This window comes from Pelophylax lessonae, assembly GCF_965119305.1.
Source record: "Pelophylax lessonae genome assembly, chromosome: 2".
NCBI classification, from domain to species: domain Eukaryota; kingdom Metazoa; phylum Chordata; class Amphibia; order Anura; family Ranidae; genus Pelophylax; species Pelophylax lessonae.
In genome coordinates, this window is record NC_138769.1 from 738,551,929 (window position 1) to 738,577,456 (window position 25,528).

At 42.5% G+C, this 25,528-nt stretch overlaps 1 protein-coding gene across 6 annotated transcripts in view; it reads right to left on the reverse strand.

Moving 5' to 3' along the window:
- The window catches only part of ARAP1 (ArfGAP with RhoGAP domain, ankyrin repeat and PH domain 1), a 406,767-nt gene that overhangs the window by 16,246 nt on the left and 364,993 nt on the right, over positions 1-25,528 (reverse strand). For 5 of the 6 annotated variants that reach the window (XM_082244568.1, XM_082244572.1, XM_082244571.1 and 2 more), the window contains exons 29-32: positions 18,343-18,425; positions 14,770-14,823; positions 13,880-13,943; positions 9,249-9,401 (exon numbers count right to left, since the gene is read on the reverse strand). In XM_082244568.1, coding sequence (XP_082100694.1) covers positions 9,249-9,401; positions 13,880-13,943; positions 14,770-14,823; positions 18,343-18,425 — 354 coding nt within the window. The remainder of the gene's footprint in view (positions 1-9,248; positions 9,402-13,879; positions 13,944-14,769; positions 14,824-18,342; positions 18,426-25,528) is intronic. The other variant, XM_082244570.1, reaches the window with a different exon arrangement.

Below are 25,528 nucleotides of genomic sequence, written 5' to 3' on the forward strand. Positions count from 1 at the left end.
GCCTAACCATCCTTTCCCAATCTTTTTTACCCCAGAGGAGCCCTTGAGATAATTTTCATGTGTTGGGGAACCCCTGCTAAAATTAATCAATCAGGGCCAATAGGAAAATACCCCTAAATTGATAATCAGTGGGAAAATTACCCCTACATTGATAATCAGTGCAAAAAATACCCCTACATTGATAATCAGTGGGAAAATTGCCCCTATATTGATAATCAGTGGGAAAATCCCCCCACATTGATAATCAGTGGGAAAAATACCCCAACATTGATAATCAGTAGGAAAAATACCCCTACATTAATAATCAGTGGGAAAAATACCCCTACATTGATAATCAGTGGGAAAATTGCCCCTATATTGATAATCAGTGGGAAAATCCCCCCACATTGATAATCAGTGGGAAAAATACCCCTACATTGATAATCAGTGGGAAAAATACCCCAACATTGATAATCAGTAGGAAAAATACCCCATACATTAATAATCAGTGGGAAAATTACCCCTACATTGATAATCAGTAGGAAAATTACCCCTACATTGATAATCAGTGGGAAAAATACCCCAACATTGATAATCAGTGGGGAAAATACCCCTACATTAATAGTTAGTGGGAAAATGATCCCTACATTGATAATCAGTGGGAAAAATACCCCCTACATTGATAATCAGTGGGAAAAATACCCCTACATTAAACATCAGTGGGAAAAATACCCCTACATTGATAATCAGTGTGAAAATGACCCCTATATTGATAATCACTTCACTCTTAGCCTCCCTGGACACATTGGCCCCCCTCACCACACACTGAATCAGGCCCAGACCCCTTCAACCTTGGCAAACCGATAACACTAGAAGTCTGAAAAAGCATAGCCGTGCTCTTGAGCGCCTATGGCGTAAGACTCGGTCTCAGAATGATTTCAACCAATATAAATCCGCCCTCCAAAAATACAATTCCAGTCTCCACACTGCCAAACAGACCTATTTTATCACTCTCATTAACAGCCTGTCATCACGCCCCCGGCAACTCTTCGCTACCTTTAACTCTCTACTCCGTCCTCCACTACCCCCTCCCACCGACTCACTCACTGCCCAGGAGATTGCCAACCACTTCAAACAGAAGATTGACACAATCCGTAAGGAGATCATTGCTGTTCAGATACCTTCCTCCATGCCTTATGCTTCACGCCCACAAGTGCGATCATTACTTCCCTCATTCAACCCCGCCACTACAGACGAGGTTGCTAAACTACTTGCTAACGTCCACATAACAACCTGCCCTCTGGATCCTGTTCCCTCGCAAATGCTACGTTCACCTTCTGGCCCTATTCTACACTCTCTAACCCACATCTTCAATCTCTCTCTCTCTTCTGGCATCTTCCCCAACTCTCTAAAACATGCACTAGTCAGCCCCATACTTAAAAAGCCCTCACTGGACCCAACCGATCTGAACAACCTACGCCCTATTTCCTTGCTCCCCTTTTCATCCAAACTCCTCGACCGTCTAGTCTACAACCGACTGTGCGACCACCTTGCTGAGAATGGCCTCCTTGATCCCCTTCAGTCCGGATTTCGGCCTCAACACTCCACAGAAACTGCTCTCCTAAAACTGACAAACGATCTGCTAACGGCCAAAACCAATGGACACTATTCTGTACTCCTACTTCTGGACCTTTCTGCTGCCTTTGATACAGTTGACCATCCCCTCCTCCTCAAAAAACTCCATGCCTTTGGTCTCCGTGACCGTACTCTTCACTGGTTATCTTCTTACTTATCTAACCGCACCTTTAGCGTCTCTTACAATTCTACTTCCTCCTCTCCTCTTCCTTTCTCTGTTGGGGTTCCCCAAGGCTCTGTTCTTGGACCTCTCCTATTTTCAATCTACACCTTCTCTCTAGGTCAGTTGATAGCCTCCCACGGCTTCCAATACCATCTCTACGCTAACGATACCCAAATCTATCTATCCACCGCTTCAGCTCTCTCCCTCAGTCTCCTCACGTATCACTAATTTACTATCAGATATATCAGTCTGGATGTCTCACCACTTCCTCTAACTCAACCCATCCAAAACCGAGCTTATAATTTTTCCTCCACCTCGTGCCCCTTCCCCTGATTTCTCCGTCAATATCAATGGCATTACCATCAGCCCATCCCCGCATGCCAAGGTCTTAGGTGTTGTCCTGGACTCTGAACTCTCCTTCAAACCCCACATCCAATCGCTGTCCAAATCGTGCCGCCTCAGCCTCCGCAACATCTCCAAAATACGCCCCTTTCTAACCAAAAACACAACAAAGCTCCTAGTTTACTCTCTGGTCATCTCGCGCCTCGACTACTGCAATTCCCTTCTCATTGGCTTACCTTTACACAGGCTCCTCCCCCCTTCAATCCATCATGAATGCTGCCGCCAGACTCATCCATCTCACCAATCGCTCGGTGTCCGCTGCTCCTCTCTGTCAATCCCTCCACTGGCTTCCGCTCACCCAACAAATTAAATTCAAAATACTTACAACATCTTACAAAGCAATCCACAGCCTAGCCCCCAGCTACATCACCAGCCTCGTCTCAAAATACCAACCTAATGGCTCTCTTCGTTCCTCTCAAAACCTCCTGCTCTCTAGCTCACTCATCACCTCCTCCCATGCTCGCCTCCAGGACTTTACCAGAGCCTCTCCAATCCTATGGAACTCCTTACCCTTATCTGTCTGATTATCCCCCACTCTATTAGCTTTTAGGCGATCTCTGAAAACCCTCCTCTTCAGAGAAGCCTATCCTACCCACACCTAACAAATGTACCTCCATTTTCTCCATCAACCCATCCCCCACGGTTATTACCTTTTGTTTCACTTGACCCTCCCTTCTAGATTGTAAGCTCTAATGAGCAGGGCCCTCTAGTTCCTCCTGTTTTGAACTGTATTGTAACTGTATTGTCTTCCTTCATATTGTAAAGCGCTGCGCAAACTGTTGGCACTATATAAATCCTGTATAATAATAATAATAATAATAATAATAATAATAATCAGTGTGGAAAAATACCCCTACATTGATAATCAGTGAAAAAAATACCCCTACATTGATAATCAGTGGGAAAAATACCCCTACATTGATAATCAGTGAAAAAAATACCCCTACATTGATAATCAGTGGGAAAAATACCCCTACATTGATAATCAGTGGGAAAAATACCCCTACATTGATAGTCAGTGGGAAAAATACCCGTACATTGATAATAAGTGGGAAAAATACCCTTACATTGATAAGTGGGAAAAATACCCCTACATTAATAATCAGTGGGAAAAATACCCCTACATTGATAATCAGTGGGAAAAATACCCCTACATTAATAATCAGTGGGAAAAATACCCCTACATTGATAATCAAATTGTAAAAATACCCCTACATTGATAATCAGTGAGAAAAATACCCCTACATTAATAATCAGTGGGAAAAATACCCCTACATTAATAATCAGTGGGAAAATGACCCCTATATTGATAATCAGTGGGGAAAATACCCCTATATTGATAATCAGTGGGAAAATGACCCCTATATTGATAATCAGTGGGGAAAATACCCCTACATTGATAATCAGTGGGAAAAATACCCCTACATTAATAATTAGTGGGAAAACGATCCCTACATTGATAATCAGTGGGAAAAATACCCCCTACATTGATAATCAGTGGGAAAAATACCCCTACATTGATAATCAGTGTGAAAAATACCCCTACATTGATAATCAGTGGGAAAAATACCCCTACATTGATAATCAGTGAAAAAAATACCCCTACATTGATAATCAGTGGGAAAAATACCCCTACATTGATAATAAGTGGGAAAAATACCCTTACATTGATAAGTGGGAAAAATACCCCTACATTAATAATCAGTGGGAAAAATACCCCTACATTGATAATCAGTGGGAAAAATACCCCTACATTGATAATCAGTAGGAAAAATAACCCTACATTGATAATCAGTGGGAAAATTACCCCTATATTGAAAATCAGTGGGAAAAATACCCCTACATTAATAATCAGTGGGAAAAATACCCCTACATTAATAATCAGTGGGAAAAATACCCCTACATTGATAATCAGTGGGAAAATGACCCCTACCTTGATAATCACTGGGAAAATTACCCCTACATTGATAATCAGTGGGAAAAATACCCCTACATTGATAATCAGTGAGAAAAATACCCCTACATTAATAATCAGTGGGAAAAATACCCCTACATTAATAATCAGTGGGAAAAATACCCCTATATTGATAATCAGTGGGAAAATGACCCCTACATTGATAATAAGTGGGAAAAATACCCCTACATTGATAATCAGTGGGAAAAATACCCCCTACATTGATAATCAGTGGGAAAAATACCCCTACATTGATAATCAGTGAAAAAAATACCCCTACATTGATAATCAGTGAAAAAAATACCCCTATATTGATAATCAGTGGGAAAAATACCCCTATATTGATACTCAGTGGGAAAATACCCCTACATTGATAATCAGTAGGAAAAATAACCCTACATTGATAATCAGTGGGAAAATTACCCCTATATTGATACTCAGTGGGAAAATACCCCTACATTGATAATCAGTAGGAAAAATAACCCTACATTGATAATCAGTGGGAAAATTACCCCTATATTGAAAATCAGTGGGAAAAATACCCCTACATTAATAATCAGTGGGAAAAATACCCCTACATTAATAATCAGTGGGAAAAATACCCCTACATTGATAATCAGTGGGAAAAATACCCCTACATTGATAATCAGTGGGAAAAATACCCCTACATTGATAATCAGTGGGAAAAATACCCCTACATTGATAATCAGTGGGAAAAATACCCCTACATTGATAATCAGTGGGAAAAATACCCCTACATTGATAATCAGTGGGAAAAATACCCCTACATTGATAATCAGTGGGGAAATTACCCCTACATTGATAATCAGTGAAAAAAATACCCCTACATTGATAATCAGTAAAAAAAAAAATACCCCTACATTCATAATCAGTGGGAAAAATACCCCTACATTGATAATCAGTAGGAAAAATACCCCTACATTGATAATCAGTAGGAAAAATAACCCTACATTGATAATCAGTGGGAAAATTACCCCTATATTGAAAATCAGTGGGAAAAATACCCCTACATTAATAATCAGTGGGAAAAATACCCCTACATTGATAATCAGTGGGAAAATGACCCCTACATTGATAATCAGTGGGAAAAATACCCCTACATTGATAATCAAATTGTAAAAATACCCCTACATTAATAATCAGTGGGAAAAATACCCCTACGTTAATAATCAGTGAGAAAAATACCCCTACATTAATAATCAGTGGGAAAAATACCCCTACATTAATAATCAGTGGGAAAATGACCCCTATATTGATAATCAGTGGGGAAAATACCCCTACATTGATAAGTGGGAAAAATACCCCTACATTAATAATTAGTGGGAAAATGATCCCTACATTGATAATTAGTGGGAAAAATACCCCCTACATTGATAATCAGTGGGAAAAATACCCCTACATTAAACATCAGTGGGAAAAATACCCCTACATTGATAATCAGTGGGAAAAATACCCCTACATTGATAATCAAATTGTAAAAATACCCCTACATTGATAATCAGTGAGAAAAATACCCCTACATTAATAATCAGTGGGAAAATACCCCTACATTGATAATCAGTGGGAAAATGACCCCTATATTGATAATCAGTGGGGAAAATACCCCTACATTGATAATCAGTGGGAAAAATACCCCTACATTAATAATTAGTGGGAAAACGATCCCTACATTGATAATCAGTGGGAAAAATACCCCCTACATTGATAATCAGTGGGAAAAATACCCCTACGTTGATAATCAGTGGGAAAAATACCCCTACATTGATAATCAGTGAAAAAAATACCCCTACATTGATAATCAGTGGGAAAAATACCCCTACATTGATAATCAGTAGGAAAAATACCCCTACATTGATACTCAGTGGGAAAAATACCCCTACATTGATAATCAGTAGGAAAAATAACCCTACATTGATAATCAGTGGGAAAATTACCCCTATATTGAAAATCAGTGGGAAAAATACCCCTACATTAATAATCAGTGGGAAAAATACCCCTACATTAATAATCAGTGGGAAAAATACCCCTACATTGATAATCAGTGGGAAAATGACCCCTACCTTGATAATCACTGGGAAAATTACCCCTACATTGATAATCAGTGGGAAAAATACCCCTACATTGATAATCAGTGAGAAAAATACCCCTACATTAATAATCAGTGGGAAAAATACCCCTACATTAATAATCAGTGGGAAAAATACCCCTATATTGATAATCAGTGGGAAAATGACCCCTATATTGATAATCAGTGGGGAAAATACCCCTACATTGATAATAAGTGGGAAAAATACCCCTACATTAATAATCAGTGGAAAATGACCCCTACATTGATAATCAGTGGGAAAAATACCCCCTACATTGATAATCAGTGGGAAAAATACCCCTACATTGATAATCAGTGAAAAAAATACCCCTACATTGATAATCAGTGAAAAAAATACCCCTATATTGATAATCAGTGGGAAAAATACCCCTATATTGATACTCAGTGGGAAAATACCCCTACATTGATAATCAGTAGGAAAAATAACCCTACATTGATAATCAGTGGGAAAATTACCCCTATATTGATACTCAGTGGGAAAATACCCCTACATTGATAATCAGTAGGAAAAATAACCCTACATTGATAATCAGTGGGAAAATTACCCCTATATTGAAAATCAGTGGGAAAAATACCCCTACATTAATAATCAGTGGGAAAAATACCCCTACATTAATAATCAGTGGGAAAAATACCCCTACATTGATAATCAGTGGGAAAATGACCCCTACCTTGATAATCAGTGGAAAAATTACCCCTACATTGATAATCAGTGGGAAAAATACCCCTACATTGATAATCAAATTGTAAAAATACCCCTACATTGATAATCAGTGAGAAAAATACCCCTACATTAATAATCAGTGGGAAAAATACCCGTACATTAATAATCAGTGGGAAAAATACCCCTACATTAATAATCAGTGGGAAAAATACCCCTACATTAATAATCAGTGAGAAAAATACCCCTACATTAATAATCAGTGGGAAAAATACCCCTATATTGATAATCAGTGGGAAAATGACCCCTATATTGATAATCATTGGGAAAATGACCCATATATTGATAATCAGTGGGGAAAATACCCCTACATTGATAATAAGTGGGAAAAATACCCCTACATTAATAATTAGTGGGAAAATGATCCCTACATTGATAATCAGTGGGAAAAATACCCCCTACATTGATAATCAGTGGGAAAAATACCCCCTACATTAAACATCAGTGGGAAAAATACCCCTACATTGATAATCAGTGTGAAAATGACCCCTATATTGATAATCAGTGTGGAAAATACCCCTACATTGATAATCAGTGGGAAAAATACCCCTACATTAATAATTAGTGGGAAAACAATCCCTACATTGATAATCAGTGGGAAAAATACTCCCTACATTGATAATCAGTGGGAAAAATACCCCTACATTGATAATCAGTGGGAAAAATACCCCTACCCCTACATGGATAATCAGTGAAAAAAATAACCCTACATTGATAATCAGTGGGAAAATTACCCCTACATTGATAATCAGTGGGAAAAATACCCCTACATTGATAATAATCATTCTGGGGTCAGTCATATTGGTTCCCTCTGGCCAAAAGTTTGACCACATATGGAGCTTTGATTACATGCTTGAAGATTCCCAAATTTTAGAAGGGGGGCACTTCTCTCACATATACTATATATTCTAGAGCAGGGCTTTTTTTCTCAGAGAATAGGTGCAGGAACTCCCCCCTTCTAAGTTACTTTGTGTCTCCGCCCCCTACCCACCTCCGAGCACTAACCCTTGGTTCCACCCCTTCCAACCTCCGAGCACTGAACCTTGGTTCCACCCCTTCCAACCTCCGAGCACTAACCCTTGGTTCCACCCCTTCCAACCTCCGAACACTAACCCTTGGTTCCACCCCTTCCAACCTCCGAGCACTGACCCTTGGTTCCACCCCTTCCAACCTCCGAGCACTGAACCTTGGTTCCACCCCCTTCCAACCTCCGAGCACTAACCCTTGGTTCCACCCCTTCCAACCTCCGAGCACTAACCCTTGGTTCCACCCCTTCCAACCTCTGAGCACTAACCCTTGGTTCCATCTCTTCCAACCTCCGAGCACTAACCCTTGGTTCCACCCCTTCCAACCTCCGAGCACTAACCCTTGGTTCCACCCCTTCCAACCTCCGAGCACTAACCCTTGGTACCACCCCTTCCAACCTCCGAGCACTGAACCTTGGTTCCACCCCTACCCAGCTTCCAGTACAGCCTCTTTTAGAGAATATAGAGCCAAGTATAATTTTGTATTGGAATGTATGGAATTAGGTTATGATAACAAGAAAAGCAATAAAATAGATCCCTCCACAGCCAGCAGCAATACACCCCCCCCCAGCAGCAATACACCCCCAGCAGCAGCAAAAGATCTCCCAGCAGCCAGCATCAATAGACTCTCTAGCAGCCAGCAACAGTATACCCCTCCCCCTCCCTAAACAGTAGATCTCTTCTAGCAACAATTAACCCTCAGAAGATCCTCCATCAGCAACAATAGATTGCCATCCAAAAATAGATCCCCTCCAGCAACAATAGATCTCCCAGCAGCCAGCATCAGTACACCCTCCAGCACTCATTGGAGGTGCCGGAACTGCGTTCCCCCACGTTCCTGCTGAAAAAAAGGCATCAACGTTAGAGAAGGCGTGACCAAAAAAGCTGATTTCGGCGAGCGGTTAAAAGGCAGACAGCACCTGGACAGAGCACTTACACTCGCCTAGGTGCATCGGATTGGGGCTCTGATGATGGTGGCCTGAATGATTTCTTGGGAGTTACTCAAGTCCTGGGTGCTTAACCAAAAAAAGGACAGGTTGAGTGGTGACATCATTGGAGTAATGATGATACCTCCAGACCCTCTGGGAATACAGAAGGCTATGTGGGTGGGATTAGGGACACCCTGTCACTGAATCAGACTGCAGAGGAGATGGTGTCTATTATTGGGGTTTATCTTTCTTTTATTTTTAAGATATAGGAGTGTATCTTTATTACACGGATCAGTCTACGATGCTACTCACCGTTAGCGGGTCTGCTGTGAAAGCAGCTATACTTCTCCTGATTTCCATGTCGTTCCCCCGAATAGGGATGAGTGATCGGTTCCCAAGTGACGGATCTGGCCGGGTGCTCCGTGTCCGCATCGGCGCTGACTCTTCCGGCCACAAGGTGCCATACTGGAAAAAGACAAATGGAATGTCACAAATGGACATTAAATGATGGTATCAGCTAATGGCATTGCAGATGGGCCGTATGGAGGCTGCCAAAACAAATAAGGTGGCCAACTATCCTCTTTGTGAATCTGAGCTTTAAAGTGAGCCTACTGTTGGCAAAGTACTTTAAAGCCAAAGCCTAGTTTGAGGACACCCCTGCTCCCCACTCCCAACCTCCCTTCTCCTGTGGAGCCAACCTGGCATTTTATACCCTTTCAAGTCTCTATATACGTACCTTTATTGTTGGTGGCCCTGGTTCACTCACATGGTGCATGGCTCCCTCTTCACCCTCTGTCCTCGAGCTGTGGACAGTCCTGAATACTACAGAACTACCTCATTAGGTAATGATGTGTTGCTGCTTTCCATGGCAGGAAGGAAGCTGAATGATGCATAGGAAATGAGTTGGGCAACGCCAAGCATCAGTCAACTCTGAGGAGGAACATCCCTGAACCGCACAAAGTGCCCTCCTCCACCAATGCAACCAGTCCTGGGACAGGGTTGTCAAGCGCCTAGGGCGAGGATCCAGAATTGCACCCCCCCCGCCTTAGAATGATTATTATATAGGATTTATTATATAGGATTTATATAGCGCCGACAGTTTACGCAGCGCTTTACAACTTGAGAGTACAGAATAGTGTCCATTGGTGTTTGCTGTTAGTAGGTCGTTTGTGAGTTTAAGGAGAGCAGTTTTAGTGGAATGTTGAGGGCGAAATCGGCATCTATTCTTTTCCCTCTTGCTCGTCTGTGCCCAGGGTTCGGTGTTTACACTTCTGATACTGTATATTGTTATTCAAATGTCATAGACGGACAGTCTGTCACTGGTGGTCTCTTCCTATTGTCTGTGTATAAAGGTGTAGTGTGTATTCTGTTAAGCCTGTCTGTCCCATTGTTAATTGTTGTTGAACTCACATATTGTTTCTGTCCAGATGGCTAGATAATTAGTTCAGGTTAATTCCATTCTATCGTCATATGATAATGTGATAATGTAATCAGGCAACCCCTGAGAGGGATGTCCATGCTGTATATAAACTGTGTGAGTTGTTCAATAAAGAAGAAGGTTCCAGAACAAGCTAAGCTGTCGGCTAGCTTTGTATGGGGGGGGGGGGGGCTGGAAAATCTGATATCTATGTTCAAGACTGGGGGGAAGCAGTATACTGACGGAAGTCCACAAGTACAGTGTGGGTCGCAGTTCCGTTACAATACTAAGCAGATAGAAGGTTAAGCATCCTTTGGCCCCGTTCTCCATCTAAAACCACCAAAAATACCATAAAAGTTTGGATTCAATTTGGCCGCACAAATCTGTGAAGATATAAATCAACTCTAATACTTCGCTATCGGTGCGGCACTTTGTTTCTTTAGAAAATGTTGAGTTTTATTTCCTTACAGGTGTCATGTAGGTGTAGGAGCGCTGATATCCAACATCGTAGTATACAGTGCTGGGACAAGGTCATCCAGCACTCAGATGACAAATTTCGCCTCCTGGCCATGTGGAGTCCCCATTAGAATCCCCCTTTACATCAGGTGGCCCCAATAGAGTCCCTCTTTACATCAGGTTTCCCTAATAGAGTCCTTTATAACATCAGGTAACCCAATAGAGTCCTTCTTACATCAGTTATCCCCAATAGAGTCCCTCTTACATCAGGTGTCCCCAATAAAGTCCTTCTTACATCAGGTGTCCTTAGTATAGTCCTTCTTACATCAGGTGTCCCCAATAGAGTCCTTATTACATCAGGTATCCCTAATAGAGTCCTTCTTACATCAGGTTTCCCCAATAGAGTCCTTCTTATTTCAGGTATCAGATATCCCCACTAGAGTCCCTCTTACATCAGGTATACCCAATAGAGTCCCTCTTACATCAGGTATACCGAATAGAGTCCCTCTTACATCAGGTATCCCCATTAGAGTCCTTCTTACATCAGGTGTCCCCAATAGAGTTTCCGTCTTAGATCAGGTGTCCCCAATAGAGTCCTTCATACATCAGGTATCCCCAATAGAGTCCTTCTTACATCAGATATCCCCAAAAGAGTCCGTCTTAGATCAGGTGTCCCTAGTAGAGTCCTTCTTACATCAGGTGTCCCTAAAAGGAGTCCTTTTTTCATCAGGCGTCCCCCAACAGAGTCCTTCTTACATCAGGAATCCCTAAAAGAGTCCTTGTCCCCAACAGAGTCCTTCTTACATCAGGTGTCCCTAATAGTGTCCTTCTTACATCAGGTGTACCTAGTAGAGTCCTTCTTACATCATGTGTCCCTAGTAGAGTTCTTCTTATATCAGGCACCCCCAACAGAGTCCTTCTTACATCAGGTATCCATAATAGAGTCCTTCTTACATCAGTTGTCCCCAACAGAGTCCTTATTACATCAGGAGTCCCCAATAAAGTCCTTCTTACATGAGGTATTCCCAATAGTGTCATTCTTACATCAGGCATCCCCAACAGAGTCCTTCTTACATCAAGTGTCCCCAATGGAGTCCCTCTTACATCAGGTGTCCCCAGTAGAATCTTTCTTTACATCAGGTGCCCCCAATGGAGTCCCCCTTTACATCAGGTATTCCCAATAGAGCCCCCTTTACATCAAGTGCCCCCAATAGAGTCCCGCTTACATTGGGTATTTCCAATAGAGCCCCCCTTTACATCAGGTGTAGAGTCCCCCTTTACATCAGGTGTCCCCAATAGAGTCCCTCTTACATTAGGTGTCCCCAATAGTGTTCCCCTTTACATCAGGTTTCCCCACGCTTTTGAGTTGCCCCCCCTCTTTGTACTGGGAGATCAATACTCAGTGTGTCCTTCCTCTCTCCAGTCAGACATGTCTCATGACAGGGGGAGGGAGGAAGAAGGAAGAAGGACTGCCCTTCTCCCCCAGAACAGTTCTCTATGTCAGAGCCAGCACTTTTCTACCCCGTGCAGGCTAGAGGAAGGAGAAAGCCAAATCCCCCCTCTAGCAGCCGCTACTGGCCGCTGCTCCTTCTGATAGGAGTGACACTGCAATCACTCCTGTCAGTAAGGAGCAGAAGGAGTGACCAACTAAGCAGCAACCCCCCCCCCCCCTCAGTACAGCACCCAGGGCAGGTGCCGCCTCGCCCTCCCAATAACCCCCCCCCCCCCCCCCCCCTTGTCAGGGTCCTGATAGTATATATTGATAATATGTGCTGCGCTATGAAAAAATGAAATGTGCCATAATTAAAGTGACATAATATGTGAGAATATAATAACACAAACCAATATGCAAAAAAACAATTATAATTGAAAGTCCATGCAAAAAACTGATTGACCAAAACCACTGTGAAGTGATGTGATAAAAGCAAATCCAAGATAAAAAGTGAGTCACAGGAAATCCCAGTAGATATTACATCCACAGAAAATCTTGATAAATGAAATCACCACCGTGCAGATCACCATATAATTAAGGGAGATTAGCAGCTTACCAAATAGAGTGGGTCACCCAAATCAATGAGTAGACCTACAGAAGCTTAAGAGTGGTAATACCAATTATGGCCACAAGATGTCACTTCATCGTCTCAGAGAAAAAGATCCATATATTGCATGTAGGAAAAATGACAACAGGAACATAGCGTGATACTGTAAATAATTCTTATTTATTAAACAAATAAAGTATCACACTCACATATCCGATGCGAATCAAAAGCATGTATATCGGTAACCAGACATCTAGGAGGAAACGAACATCTCCTGTAGTATGGAACCACGAGCAAGCCGGCTGTTTGGGGGCGTGGTATCGTCACGTCTGACTCACCTGACCGGTTTCGTCATACGTTTGACGTCTTCAGGGCCCTGGTAGTATATGTGAAGGCTTTGGAGGCTCACAAAAGACCCTTGGAGGAGATCACATGAGTGTAGGAAGGATGAGCGCCCCATTCCAACTGTCCATCACAAAGTTGACTCTTCTAGGGAGCCCATGGATTATTTGGAATGCACTTTATAATGGACGGTTGGAATTGGTGCGACGCTCTCATCCTTCCCACACTCTAGTGATCCTTACTGGGGTCCTTACTGGGGTCAGATCCTTACTGGGGTCGGACAGAACAGTGAGGGGAATCTCTCCAGAGCAGGGGTGGGCAAACTCCGGTCCTCCAGTTGTTCCGTAATTACAAGTCCCATGAGGCATTGCAAGACTCTAACAGGCACAAGAATGACCCCAAAAGACAGAGGCATGTTGGGACTTATAGTTCCACAACAGCTGGCAGGGGGGGGGGGGGCGAGTTTGCCCACCCCTACTCTATTAAACCCTAAATGCGAAGCCATGGATAAACATTGGTAATTACTGCCCTGCTGAGTTTAGCAGTACCCGCCGGATTTGAAAGCTGCCAGACTCACAAGCTCAGACCCTGGGGTAGATTCCTGGGGTAGATTCCTGGGGTAGCTAAAGCTTTGGCTCCATATTAGATCATATCAGAGGGTTTTGGCCAGCAGGGGGTCTTCTACATACCTGTGCAAACATGAACGCTGCCAGCCATTGTCTCATCTCACCAACCGAGTCACAGCAAAGATACCTGAGAGGAGAGAAGATCAGAGGACCATATGAAGAATCAACTGAGAGGTGACCCGGATACATCAGAGGAAGACAATGCTTATATCCTTATTTGATGATGATTTTTAAATTGAATATAAAATATAACATAATTAATAAATAAATACTCATGCATCATATATTTCCATATTTAGATATGTATATTCCACAACCACTCTAATGGTGAGATCTCTGTGCTCCAAGGTCTGTACACCCGCTGTGCCCATTATGAGGGGCTCCCACCATCCCTGTGCTGAGTTCCCGGGTCTGTACACCTGCTGTGCCCATTATGAGGGGTTCCCACCATCCCTGTGCTGAGTTCCCGGGTCTGTACACCTGCTGTGCCCATTATGAGGGGTTCCCACCATCCCTGTGCTGAGTTCCCGGGTCTGTACACCTGCTGTGCCCATTATGAGGGGTTCCCACCATCCCTGTGCTGAGTTCCCGGGTCTGTACACCTGCTGTGCCCATTGTGAGGGTTCCCACCATCCCTGTGCTGAGTTCCCGGGTCTGTACACCCGTTGTGCCCATTATGAGGGGTTCCCACCATCCCTGTGCTGAGTTCCTGGGTCTGTACACCTGCTGTGCCCATTATGAGGGGTTCCACCATCCCTGTGCTGAGTTCCCAGGTCTGTACACCTGCTGTGCCCATTATGAGGAGTTCCCACCATCCCTGCTAGAGCTTTGATTTATTGTACACATTGTATTTGATGTTCTCAATCAATAAACATGAGTCATCGGGCTCCATGACCATTTCTACTAAACAACCCCAAAGCCTCACCCAAGTCTGTTTGGCCTCATAAACTCACCATTGGCTCTTCTCGTTCTTCTCATTCTTGCACAATATTGTGAATCCCCAACTGCTGGAAAACAGACAAGGAAGAGCTTCACAAGGGTGGAGTGACACCTTCTGAGCAACCAATCAGAAAACAGCACAGTAATTAATGGTTGCTCTGTGATTGGTCGCTGTTGGTTAGTATACATTACAGTGTATAGAACACAGAGGCTGCTCAGGGGTGGTGATGAGAGGACAGCTGCTCTGTGATTGGTCGTTGTCGGTTAGTATATATTACAGTGTATAGAACACAGAGGCTGCTCAGCTAAGCCTATAAACCCACAGACTGAGCAGTACGGTGAGCTGCTTGCCCACCAGCATGCAGGACACATGGAAAAGCCGGCACCCCGCCGCTGGACACGGCGCGCGCTGGATTGGCGTGCGGACGGTGAAAAGGCTGATTATTATTATTATTATTATATGGTATGTCTCACCGATGCGGAGAAAATTCTGCTACATGACCGGTTTCCATGGAAGCACCGGGGGGAAAAAAAATGACAAACTATTCTTTTTATTCTTTGAATAAAACACGGCAGTACATTAGCGGCATTGACGGACGCCATTCATCCCCCCGGGAGGGGCCGCCGCTGCATTCATTAACCCCCCCCCTCCCGGATAATAAACTACTCTGCAAAGTTCAGGGTTAACCCCTTCATGCCCACAGCACAGGCACAGCGCTGCTTTCAGCTCTTAGCAACAAGTGGTTTGTTTCCATGACAAAGTGCAATCTGTGCCCACACACCGGCCAGGGGGAGGGGATGGGAGGGGGGGCGGGGGGTGCAGTAGCTGTCCACCAAGGGGGGTACATGGCAGAGTCACAGGGAGGAGGGGGGGAGAGCCAAGGACAGATCTCCATCACATGTGTCATATTAGATACAAAGAAATAACTTCACACCAATCATCAATACTGAGATCTCATCACAGGGCTTCTCCTGACCCCTACTGGTCAGCTGTGTCATTACACTCCACGGTCAATTTCTGTATGTTATGTCTATCTATCTGTCTGTCTATCTATGATCAGTCTATTTATCTATCCCACCTTTTTTCTATCTATCCATCTTTTTATTCTTCCACTTTTCTATCTATTCATACATCTATGATCTTTCTATATCTCTGATTCCTGCTGTATTTGTATTGTCTTCCCTCATATTGTAAAGCGCTGCGTAAACTGTTGGCGCTATAAAAATCCTATATAATAATAATATAATAATAATAATAATATAATAATATATCTATCTTACATCTATACATCTTTTGTGTATTCATACTTCTAACTATCCGTCCACATTTTTACTGTCTGTTTTGTATCCATGTGTCGCACTATTTATCTATTTTATTATCTATCTATCAACCCATCTTATTGTCTATCCATCTTTCTTCTTTATCTATCTATATTTCCATTTTCTATATCTTTCCATTTTGTATGTATCTATATACCTTTATATCCATCGTTTTCATTTTCCACATTTCTATCTATTCATATATCTGTGATCTTCTATTTCTCTTTCTATCTTGCATCTATACATCTTTTATGTATTCATATTTCTATTCTATCTATCTATCTATCTATCTATCTATCTATCTATCTATCTATCTATCTATCTATCTATCTATCTACCTATCTATCTATCTATCTATCTATCTATCTATCTATCTATCTATCTATCTATCTATCTATCTATCTATCTATCTACCTATCTATCTATCTATCTATCTATCTATCTATCTATCTATCTATCTATCTATCTATCTATTTTCTTAATGTCTATTTATCCATCTTTCTAATTATTTATCTTTTTTTCAATCTATTTTATTATCTATCCATCTTAACAACTACCATTTGTCACCCTGTCCATCCATATTTCTTACTATCTATCCATCTTTCCATTTTCTATCTATCTTGCTAACCATCTACTCATCCATCTATAGTCTACCTGTCTATCCATCTTTTTAATTTTACGCCTATCTATTTGTTCATCTATGATCTTTCTATCTATCATACTTCATATATTTCATCTATACATCTTTTATGTGTCCATATTTCTAATTATCTATCCATTTCTTACTGTCTGTCTATTATCTATCCATCTTTCTATTTATTCTTCCTTTGTTCTATTTATCTATTTTATTATCTACCCATCTATCCTACTGTATGTCTAGCTTTCTTCTTCCTCCATCTATATTTCCAATTTATCTATCCTTTTTTGTAACCATTTAACAATCCATCCATTTGACCTTTGATCCATTCATTATCTATCTATCTATCTATCTATCTATCTATCTATCTATCTATCTATCTATCTATCTATCTGTCTGTCTGTCTGTCTGTCTGTCTGTCTGTCTGTCTGTCTGTCTGTCTGTCTGTCTGTCTGTCTGTCTGTCTATCTATCTATCTATCTATCTATCTATCCCACCTTTTTTCTAGTTATCCATCTATTTATTCTTCCATCGTTCTATCTATTCATACATCTATGATCTTTCTATATATCTATCTTACATCTGAACATCTTTTGTGTATTCATATTTCTAACTTTCCATCTATTTATTTATCTATCTTATTATCAATCAACCAACCCGTCTTATTGTCTATCAATTTTTCTTCTTTATCTATCTATATTTCCATTTTCTATCTGTTCTTCTTTCGAACCATCTAACCTTACATCCATGATCTATCTATCTATCTATCTATCTATCTATCTATCTATCTATCTATCTATCTATCTATCTATCTTTATTTTTTCTATCTATCTATCTATCTATCTATCTATCTATCTATCTATCTATCTATCTTTATTTTTTCTATCTATCTATCTATCTATCTATCTATCTATCTATCTATCTATCTATCTATCTATCTATCTATCTTTATTTTTTCTATCTATCTATCTATCTATCTATCTATCTATCTATCTATCTATCTATCTATCTATCTATCTATCTATCTATCTATCTATCTATCTATCTATCTATCGTCAGTGTATTTATCCATTTTTCTATCCCACCTTTTTATTCTTCCATTGTTCTATCTATTCATATATCTATGATCTTTCTATATATCTATCTTACATCTATACATCTTTTGTGTATTCATATTTCTAACTACCCATCCACATTTTTACTGTCTGTTTTGTATCCATGTGTCGCACTATTTATCTATTTTATTATCTATCCATCTTCTTATCTATCAATCAACCCGTCTTATTGTCTATCCATCTTTCTTCTTTATCTATCTATATTTCCATTTTCTATCTATTCTTCTTTCGAACCATCTAACCTTACAGCCATGATCTATCTATCTATCTATCTATCTATCTATCTATCTATCTATCTATCTATCTATCTATCTATCTATCTATCTATCTATCTATCTATCTATCTATCTATCTATCTATCTATCTATCTATCTATCTATCTATCTATCTATCTATCTATCTATCTATCTATCTATCTATCTATCTATCTATCCACAATGACATCACGCTCCTGCCATTCTGGAGGGTAGGTTAGCAGTGATGGCATCCCATTCTCTTGTTAGTGAATATCTCACCCCTGGGGTACTCGGATCTTCTTCTTGATCCCCAGATATACAATCAGATTCTTCACCTCCCACTCCTTCTCCGGCCGGTGACTCTGCGGAGAGATGGAACAATGTGAAATTAAGGACACCCCCTGCTCAGTCACACCTATACCTCTGCGACAGTAAAGCTCCCTGCTGATTGGAGAGTTCCAGCTATAACTCAGGAGGAGGAGGAGTATAAAACCTCTGCAGAGAGACCACTGCTTCCATGCATAGACCAAGGCTCTTCCTCCGCAGCATGCTAGCAGGGAAAGGCTTTTCTACTAAGACTGCTGCTGTTTTCTATAGAAAGACCTTGGAGATCTTTTGTTTTGGTGCTGCTGGAATGAGTTTAGCTGATTTTTCTCAGTAAGCACAAAATACCAATAATAGAGAAATTCCTAAAAACAACACCAAGGAATGTATTTATAAAAAAAGTTCACATAGCGATTCTTCCAGTGGTTTGGCAAAATATCACATTAAGATCACAATATGGAGCTAAACTTCATAATAAATAGGCATTGCCTTTGATCTCCAGCTCCATCCAGTGGCCATGAGGATTCATTACGAATGAAAAACATTTGACCCGTAGAGGAACTAGAAGGAGAACATTCGATTTTGCCCAATTGGCGGTTTTGCTGATCAGCTATGCAAACGTTTTTTTATATATAAACCCCTAAGTGACACAAGTTTAACAAATGTGTCCCAGGGACACCCCAAAACAACTAAATGGAGATCCTCCAGCCACTTTGGTGGTAGAGGGGGTCAGTCCACCCAAAGTGATATTTCAGTTACAGGTGAGGTCTGCTGGGAGATTTCTAATAATCTATACATCCAAACCAGATTTCCCAACCATAGCCCCGCCCATTGTGGGAGGTTTTCACCAACCATTCTGCAGCGGTGTTCCCACTTTTTCTCCCCTCCCAAAAAAAACAAAAATGATAACAGCAAATGTAAAGACCCGGGACCTCAACAGAGATCCCACCAGTAGAGTCCCTGAGAGACAGAAGAAATTGTCTGCAAACTCAAACCCTAATACTAACCCCACTGCAAACTCAAACCATTATACTAACCCCACTGCAAACTCAAACCATAATACTAAGCCTACTGCAAACTCAAACCATAATACTAAGCCTACTGCAAACCAAAACCATAATACTAACCCTACTGCAAACTCAAACCATAATACTAACCCTACTGCAAACTCAAACCCTAATACTAACCCTACTGCAAACTCAAACCCTAATACTAACCCCACTGCAAACTCAAACCATAATACTAAGCCTACTGCAAACCAAAACCATAATACTAACCCTACTGCAAACTCAAACCCTAATACTAACCCCACTGCAAACTCAAACCCTAATACTAACCCCACTGCAAACCCAAACCCTAATACTAACCCCACTGCAAACTCAAACCATAATACTAAGCCTACTGCAAACCAAAACCATAATACTAACCCTACTGCAAACTCAAACCATAATACTAACCCTACTGCAAACTCAAACCCTAATACTAACCCTACTGCAAACTCAAACCATAATACTAACCCCACTGCAAACTCAAACCCTAATACTAACCTACTGCAAACTCAAACCCTAATACTAACCCTACTGCAAACTCAAACCATAATACTAACCCCACTGCAAACTCAAACCATAATACTAACCCTACTGCAAACCCAAACCCTAATACTAACCCCACTGCAAACCCAAACCCTAATACTAACCTCACTGCAAACTCAAACCATAATACTAACCCCACTGCAAACCCAAACCCTAATACTAACCCCACTGCAAACCCAAACCCTAATACTAACCCCACTGCAAACTCAAACCATAATACTAAACTACTGCAAACTCAAATTATAATACTAGCCTAATGCAAACCCAAACCCTAATACTAACCCTACTGCAAACCCAAACCCTAATACTAACCCCACTGCAAACCAAAACCCTAATACTAACCCTACTGCAAACCAAAACCCTAATACTAACCCTACTGCAAACCCAAACCATAATACTAACCCTACTGCAAACCCTCACCCCCAATACTAAGCCCTCCTGCAAACCCAAACCCTAATGCTAAGCCTACTGCAAACCCTCACCCCCAATACTAAGCCCTCCTGCAAACCCAAACCCTAATGCTAAGCCTACTGCAAACCCTCACCCCCAATACTAAGCCCTCCTGCAAACCCAAACCCTAATACTAAGCCTACTGCAAACCAAAACCCTAATACTAACCCTACTGCAAACCCTCACCCCCAATACTAAGCCCTCCTGCAAACCCAAACCATAATACTAACCCTACTGCAAACCAAAACCCTAATACTAACCCTACTGCAAACCCAAATCATAATACTAACCCTACTGCAAACCCAAACCCTAATACTAACCCTACTGCAAACCCAAACCCTAATACTAACCCTACTGCAAACCAAAACCCTAATACTAACCCTACTGCAAACCAAAACCCTAATACTAACCCTACTGCAAACCCAAACCATAATACTAACCCTACTGCAAACCAAAACCCTAATACTAACCCTACTGCAAACCCAAACCCTAATACTAACCCTACTGCAAACCCAACAACTGAAATCCCAAACCCTAATACTAACCACTACTTCAAACTCAAACCCTAATACTAACCCTACTGCAAGCCCAAACCCTAATACTAACCCTACTGCAAGCCCAAACCTAATACTAACCTTACTGCAAACCAAAACCCTAGTACCAACCCTACTGCAAACCAAAACCCTAATACTAACCCTACTGCAAACCAAAACCCTAATACTAACCCTACTGCAAACCAAAACCCTAATACTAACCCTACTGCAAACCAAAACCCTAATACTAACCTCACTGCAAACCCAAACCCTAATACTAACCCTACTGCAAACCCAAACCATAATACTAAGCCTACTGAAAACAAAAACCCTAATACTAACCCTACTGCAACCCCTCACCCCCAATACTAAGCCTACTGCAAACTCAAACCCTAATACTAACCTTACTGCAAGCCCAAACTCTAATACTAACCTTACTGCAAACCCAAACCATAATACTAACCCTACTGCAAACCCAACCACTGCAATCCCAAACCCTAATACTAACCACTACTTCAAACTCAAACCCTAATACTAACCCTGACACTAATATTATTTCTAGTCCTAATTCTAACCCTAGTGCTAACAGTAATGTTAATCATTTTACTAATCCCAACCCCCATTGACTCCAAAGCAATTTGCTGAAATTTGATACAATTTTGGTTAAGTATCCCAATTTTTCACAAAAATGTCATCAAAGCAAAGACCCTTATTTCTGCTCCTCCCTCATCACTGAGACATTTTTTTTATGGGTAAAATTGGTTCCTGGCCATTAAGGTTAAAGCCCCTCCGATCAGTTCTGCGTAGATCAGAAGATTACGGAGGAGACAATGTAGCAGAAGAAGATTACAATGTATCAGAACTGTATGACTGAGGGAGACTCTCCACAATCTCTCCATGCAGGAAACCCACCTCCACTGATCTCCCCATAGAGGAAACCCATCTCCACCGATCTCTCCATGGAAGAACAAACCCATCTCCATCGATCTCTCCATGGAGAAAACCCATCTCCATCGATCTCTCCATGGAGAAAACCTATCTCCACTGATAACTCCATGGAAGGGCCTGTCTCCAGTGATCTCTCCATGGACGAAACCTGTCTCCGCCGATCTCTCCATGGAGGGGACCCTTCTCCATCGATCTCCCCATGAAGGGACCCATTTCCACCGTTTCCATTGATCCCTCCGTGGAAAGACCTGTCTTTACTGATCTCTCCATAGAAGGATCTGTCTCTACTGATTTCTTCATAGAATGATCTGTCTCTATGGATCTCTTCAAAGAAGGATCTGTCCCTACTGATCTCTTCATGGATCTGTCCCTACTGATCTCTTCATGGAAGGACCTGTCTCCACTGATCTCTCCATGGCAGGACCTGTTTCCACTGATCTCTCCATGGAAGGAAATCCATCTCCACCGATCTGTCCATGAAGGGACCCTTCTCCACCCATCTCTCCATAGAGGAAACCTATTTCCACTGATCTCTTCATGGAGGGACCCATCTCTACCAATCTCTACATGGATAAGATTCTATAAAATAACCAATCTCTTCATGAAAATTTCCCCAGAGCCCCAATCTCCACATCTTTTGCCAAACGATATTTTCTCCGTGATGCCACAACACTGAAATCACAGCTTTCCAAATAAAAAAAGAATAGAAGTCACATTTTGCAGCGTAGCGGGGTAAAGGGCAGCAGAAGGAGAAGCGATCATTGTTCTGATTTGGTGTTCTTTATAATTATAATCTTATTTAAATCATGTGGAGTCTTGCTTTAAAAGGTCACTCCACCAAAAACGGATATTTCTGTTGAAATCTAAGCTGAACTACCCAAACCCTTGAAAATCACTTGAGCTTCAACCAACTATTACGGCCAGGAGGTGTCTCAATTCCCTAGCTGCAGCCCCTTTAACATCCTGTGAATAAAAACTGAAGGGTGGGCAGTGCCCCACCCCCAGTAACGGGCACTACAGAGGGGTGGAACTGGGAACTCAGGTTCACAAATGTTCAGCTTGAGGGACATGTAAGCCCAAAACTGGAGTATTGTTCCTAATCTCTCATACACCCTCAAAACGGTAACAGTTATACAGTTGGTCTATTATGTGGAGTCACTTGCTTGGCTTGGTCTCCACTGGTGAGATCTTCCTCCTATAGTTCCCATCTATATTCCTCTCTACCTGGGAGAAGAGAAGAATATACCCCGTACCTATTTTACTCATAAAGACCCAGGAACTCAGGACATGGATGGTGGGAACCCCTCATAATGGGCACAGCGGGTGTACAGACCCAGGAACTCAGCAAAGGGATGGTGGGAACCCCTCATAATGGGCACAGCAGGTGTACAGACCCAGGAACTCAGCACAGGGATGGTGGGAACCCCTCATAATGGGCACAGCAGGTGTACAGACCCAGGAACTCAGGACATGGATGGTGGGAACCCCTCATAATGGGCACAGCGGGTGTACAGACCCAGGAACTCAGCACAGGGATGGTGGAAACCCCTCATAATGGGCACAGCGGGTGTACAGACCCGGGAACTCAGCACAGGGATGGTGGGAACCCCTCATAATGGGCACAGCGGGTGTACAGACCCGGGAATTCAGTACAGGGATGGTGGGAGCCCCTCATAATGGGCACAGCAGGTGTACAGACCCGGGAACTCAGCACAGGGATGGTGGAAACCCCTCATAATGGGCACAGCAGGTGTACAGACCCGGGAACTCAGTGTAGGGATGGAGGGAACCTCTCATAATGGGTACAGCAGGTGTACAGACCTGGGAACTCAGCACAGGGATGGCGGGAACCCCTCATAATGGGCACAGCAGGTGTACAGACCCGGGAACTCAGCACAGGGATGGCGGGAACCCCTCATAATGGGCACAGCGGGTGTACAGACCCGGGAACTCAGCCCAGGGATGACGGGAACCCCTCATAATGGGCACAGCAGGTGTACAGACCCAGGAACTCAGTACAGGGATGGTGGGAACCCCTCATAATGGGCACAGCAGGTGAACAGACCCAGGAACTCAGCACAGGGATGGTGGGAACCCCTCATAATGGGCACAGTGGGTGTACAGACCCGGAAACTCAGTGTAGGGATCTCACCATAGCGTCCAAGAAACACAAAAGAGACTGTCAGAATGTTTAACTCCCCAGCACCCTCGAAATACTAAAACATATCAGTTGGGGATGGAGTGACCCTTTAATCATACCACTACAGATCATCAGAAGTGAGAGGAAGTCCTGCACCAAGATGGAGGACACCACAATAAAAGCAATAAACTAACACCCCTCACCTCCACAGCGATATCGGCGTTCGATGATCTTGAATTCTGCTCAACAAAGGACGTGCGTTACATAAAACAGACAGGACCAGCGAGGAGCAACGTTTATACAGAGACTGTGAGCGGGGCTCTTACAGGTCACCGGCCGGCTCCTGCTTGGAGTTGTGTGATGCTGCGGACGGGAAGTAGCGCCTCCTCCAGGGGGTCAGGCAACGGCCTCTCCGCCGGGTAAGAACCCTTCTCACAGCCTCCATTTAAGCACAATGACATATTCAGACCTTGGCAGAAGGTTTTACAAGCGCTGTAGGAGGAAGCCTATCGCTGCACTCTAAGGGAAGCGCGGGACAATCGCAGCATGTGAGAATCCAGAAAAGAAGGCAGGCGGCTACATGAGAAATTCAACTGCTGACCATCTTTTTTTTTTATCCTAATGGGGAACAGAGGGGACCTCCTCCATTAACGCATTTCACCTTCTAATACTTTCCTCTCTTCACTTTTCCCTTCCATCTTTTCCTATTTCATCCCCTTTTATCTCCCCCCCCCCCCCCCCCTCACCTCTCAATATTTGGTGTGACCGTCTCTTTGCCATCAACTCTTCTAGGTAGACTTGCACACAGTTTTTGAAGGAACTCGGCAGGTAGGTTGTTCCAAACATCGTGGAGAACTGAGCACAGATCATCTGTGGATGTCGGCTGCCTCAATTCCTTTGGTCTCTTCATGTAATCCCAGACAGACTCCATGATGGTGAGATCAGGGCTCTGTGGGGGCCAAACCATCACTTCCAGGACTCTTTGTTCTTCTTTACACTGAAGATCAGGGCTGCCATCGGGGGGGGGGGGGGGCAGGCAATACACATGTAGGGGGCCCAAACGTACCAAGAGGCCCAGCCACCCAGGCCCCAACCAATGAGACTGAGTTGTTGCTTGTGTAGTAACTAGCAATTGCAATTGCTACAGCAGGACAGCTACAGAGTGAATCAATGCAGCCGGTGGGATGTCGTTTTTTCTGGATTGGGATGTCTCGTTGCTGAATATATGGGTCTGTCTCTTTGCTTGATTAGGATGTTTTATTGCTGGAATGGGATGTCTCTTTGCTGGATTGGGATGTCTCATTGCTGGATTGGGATGTCTCATTGCTGGATTGGGATGTCTCTTTGCTGAATATATTGGGCCTTCTCTTTTCTGGATTGGTATGTCTCTTTGCTGGATTGGGATGTCTCATTGCTGGATTGGGATGTCTCATTGCTGGATTGGGATGTCTCTTTGCTGAATATATAGGTCTGTCTCT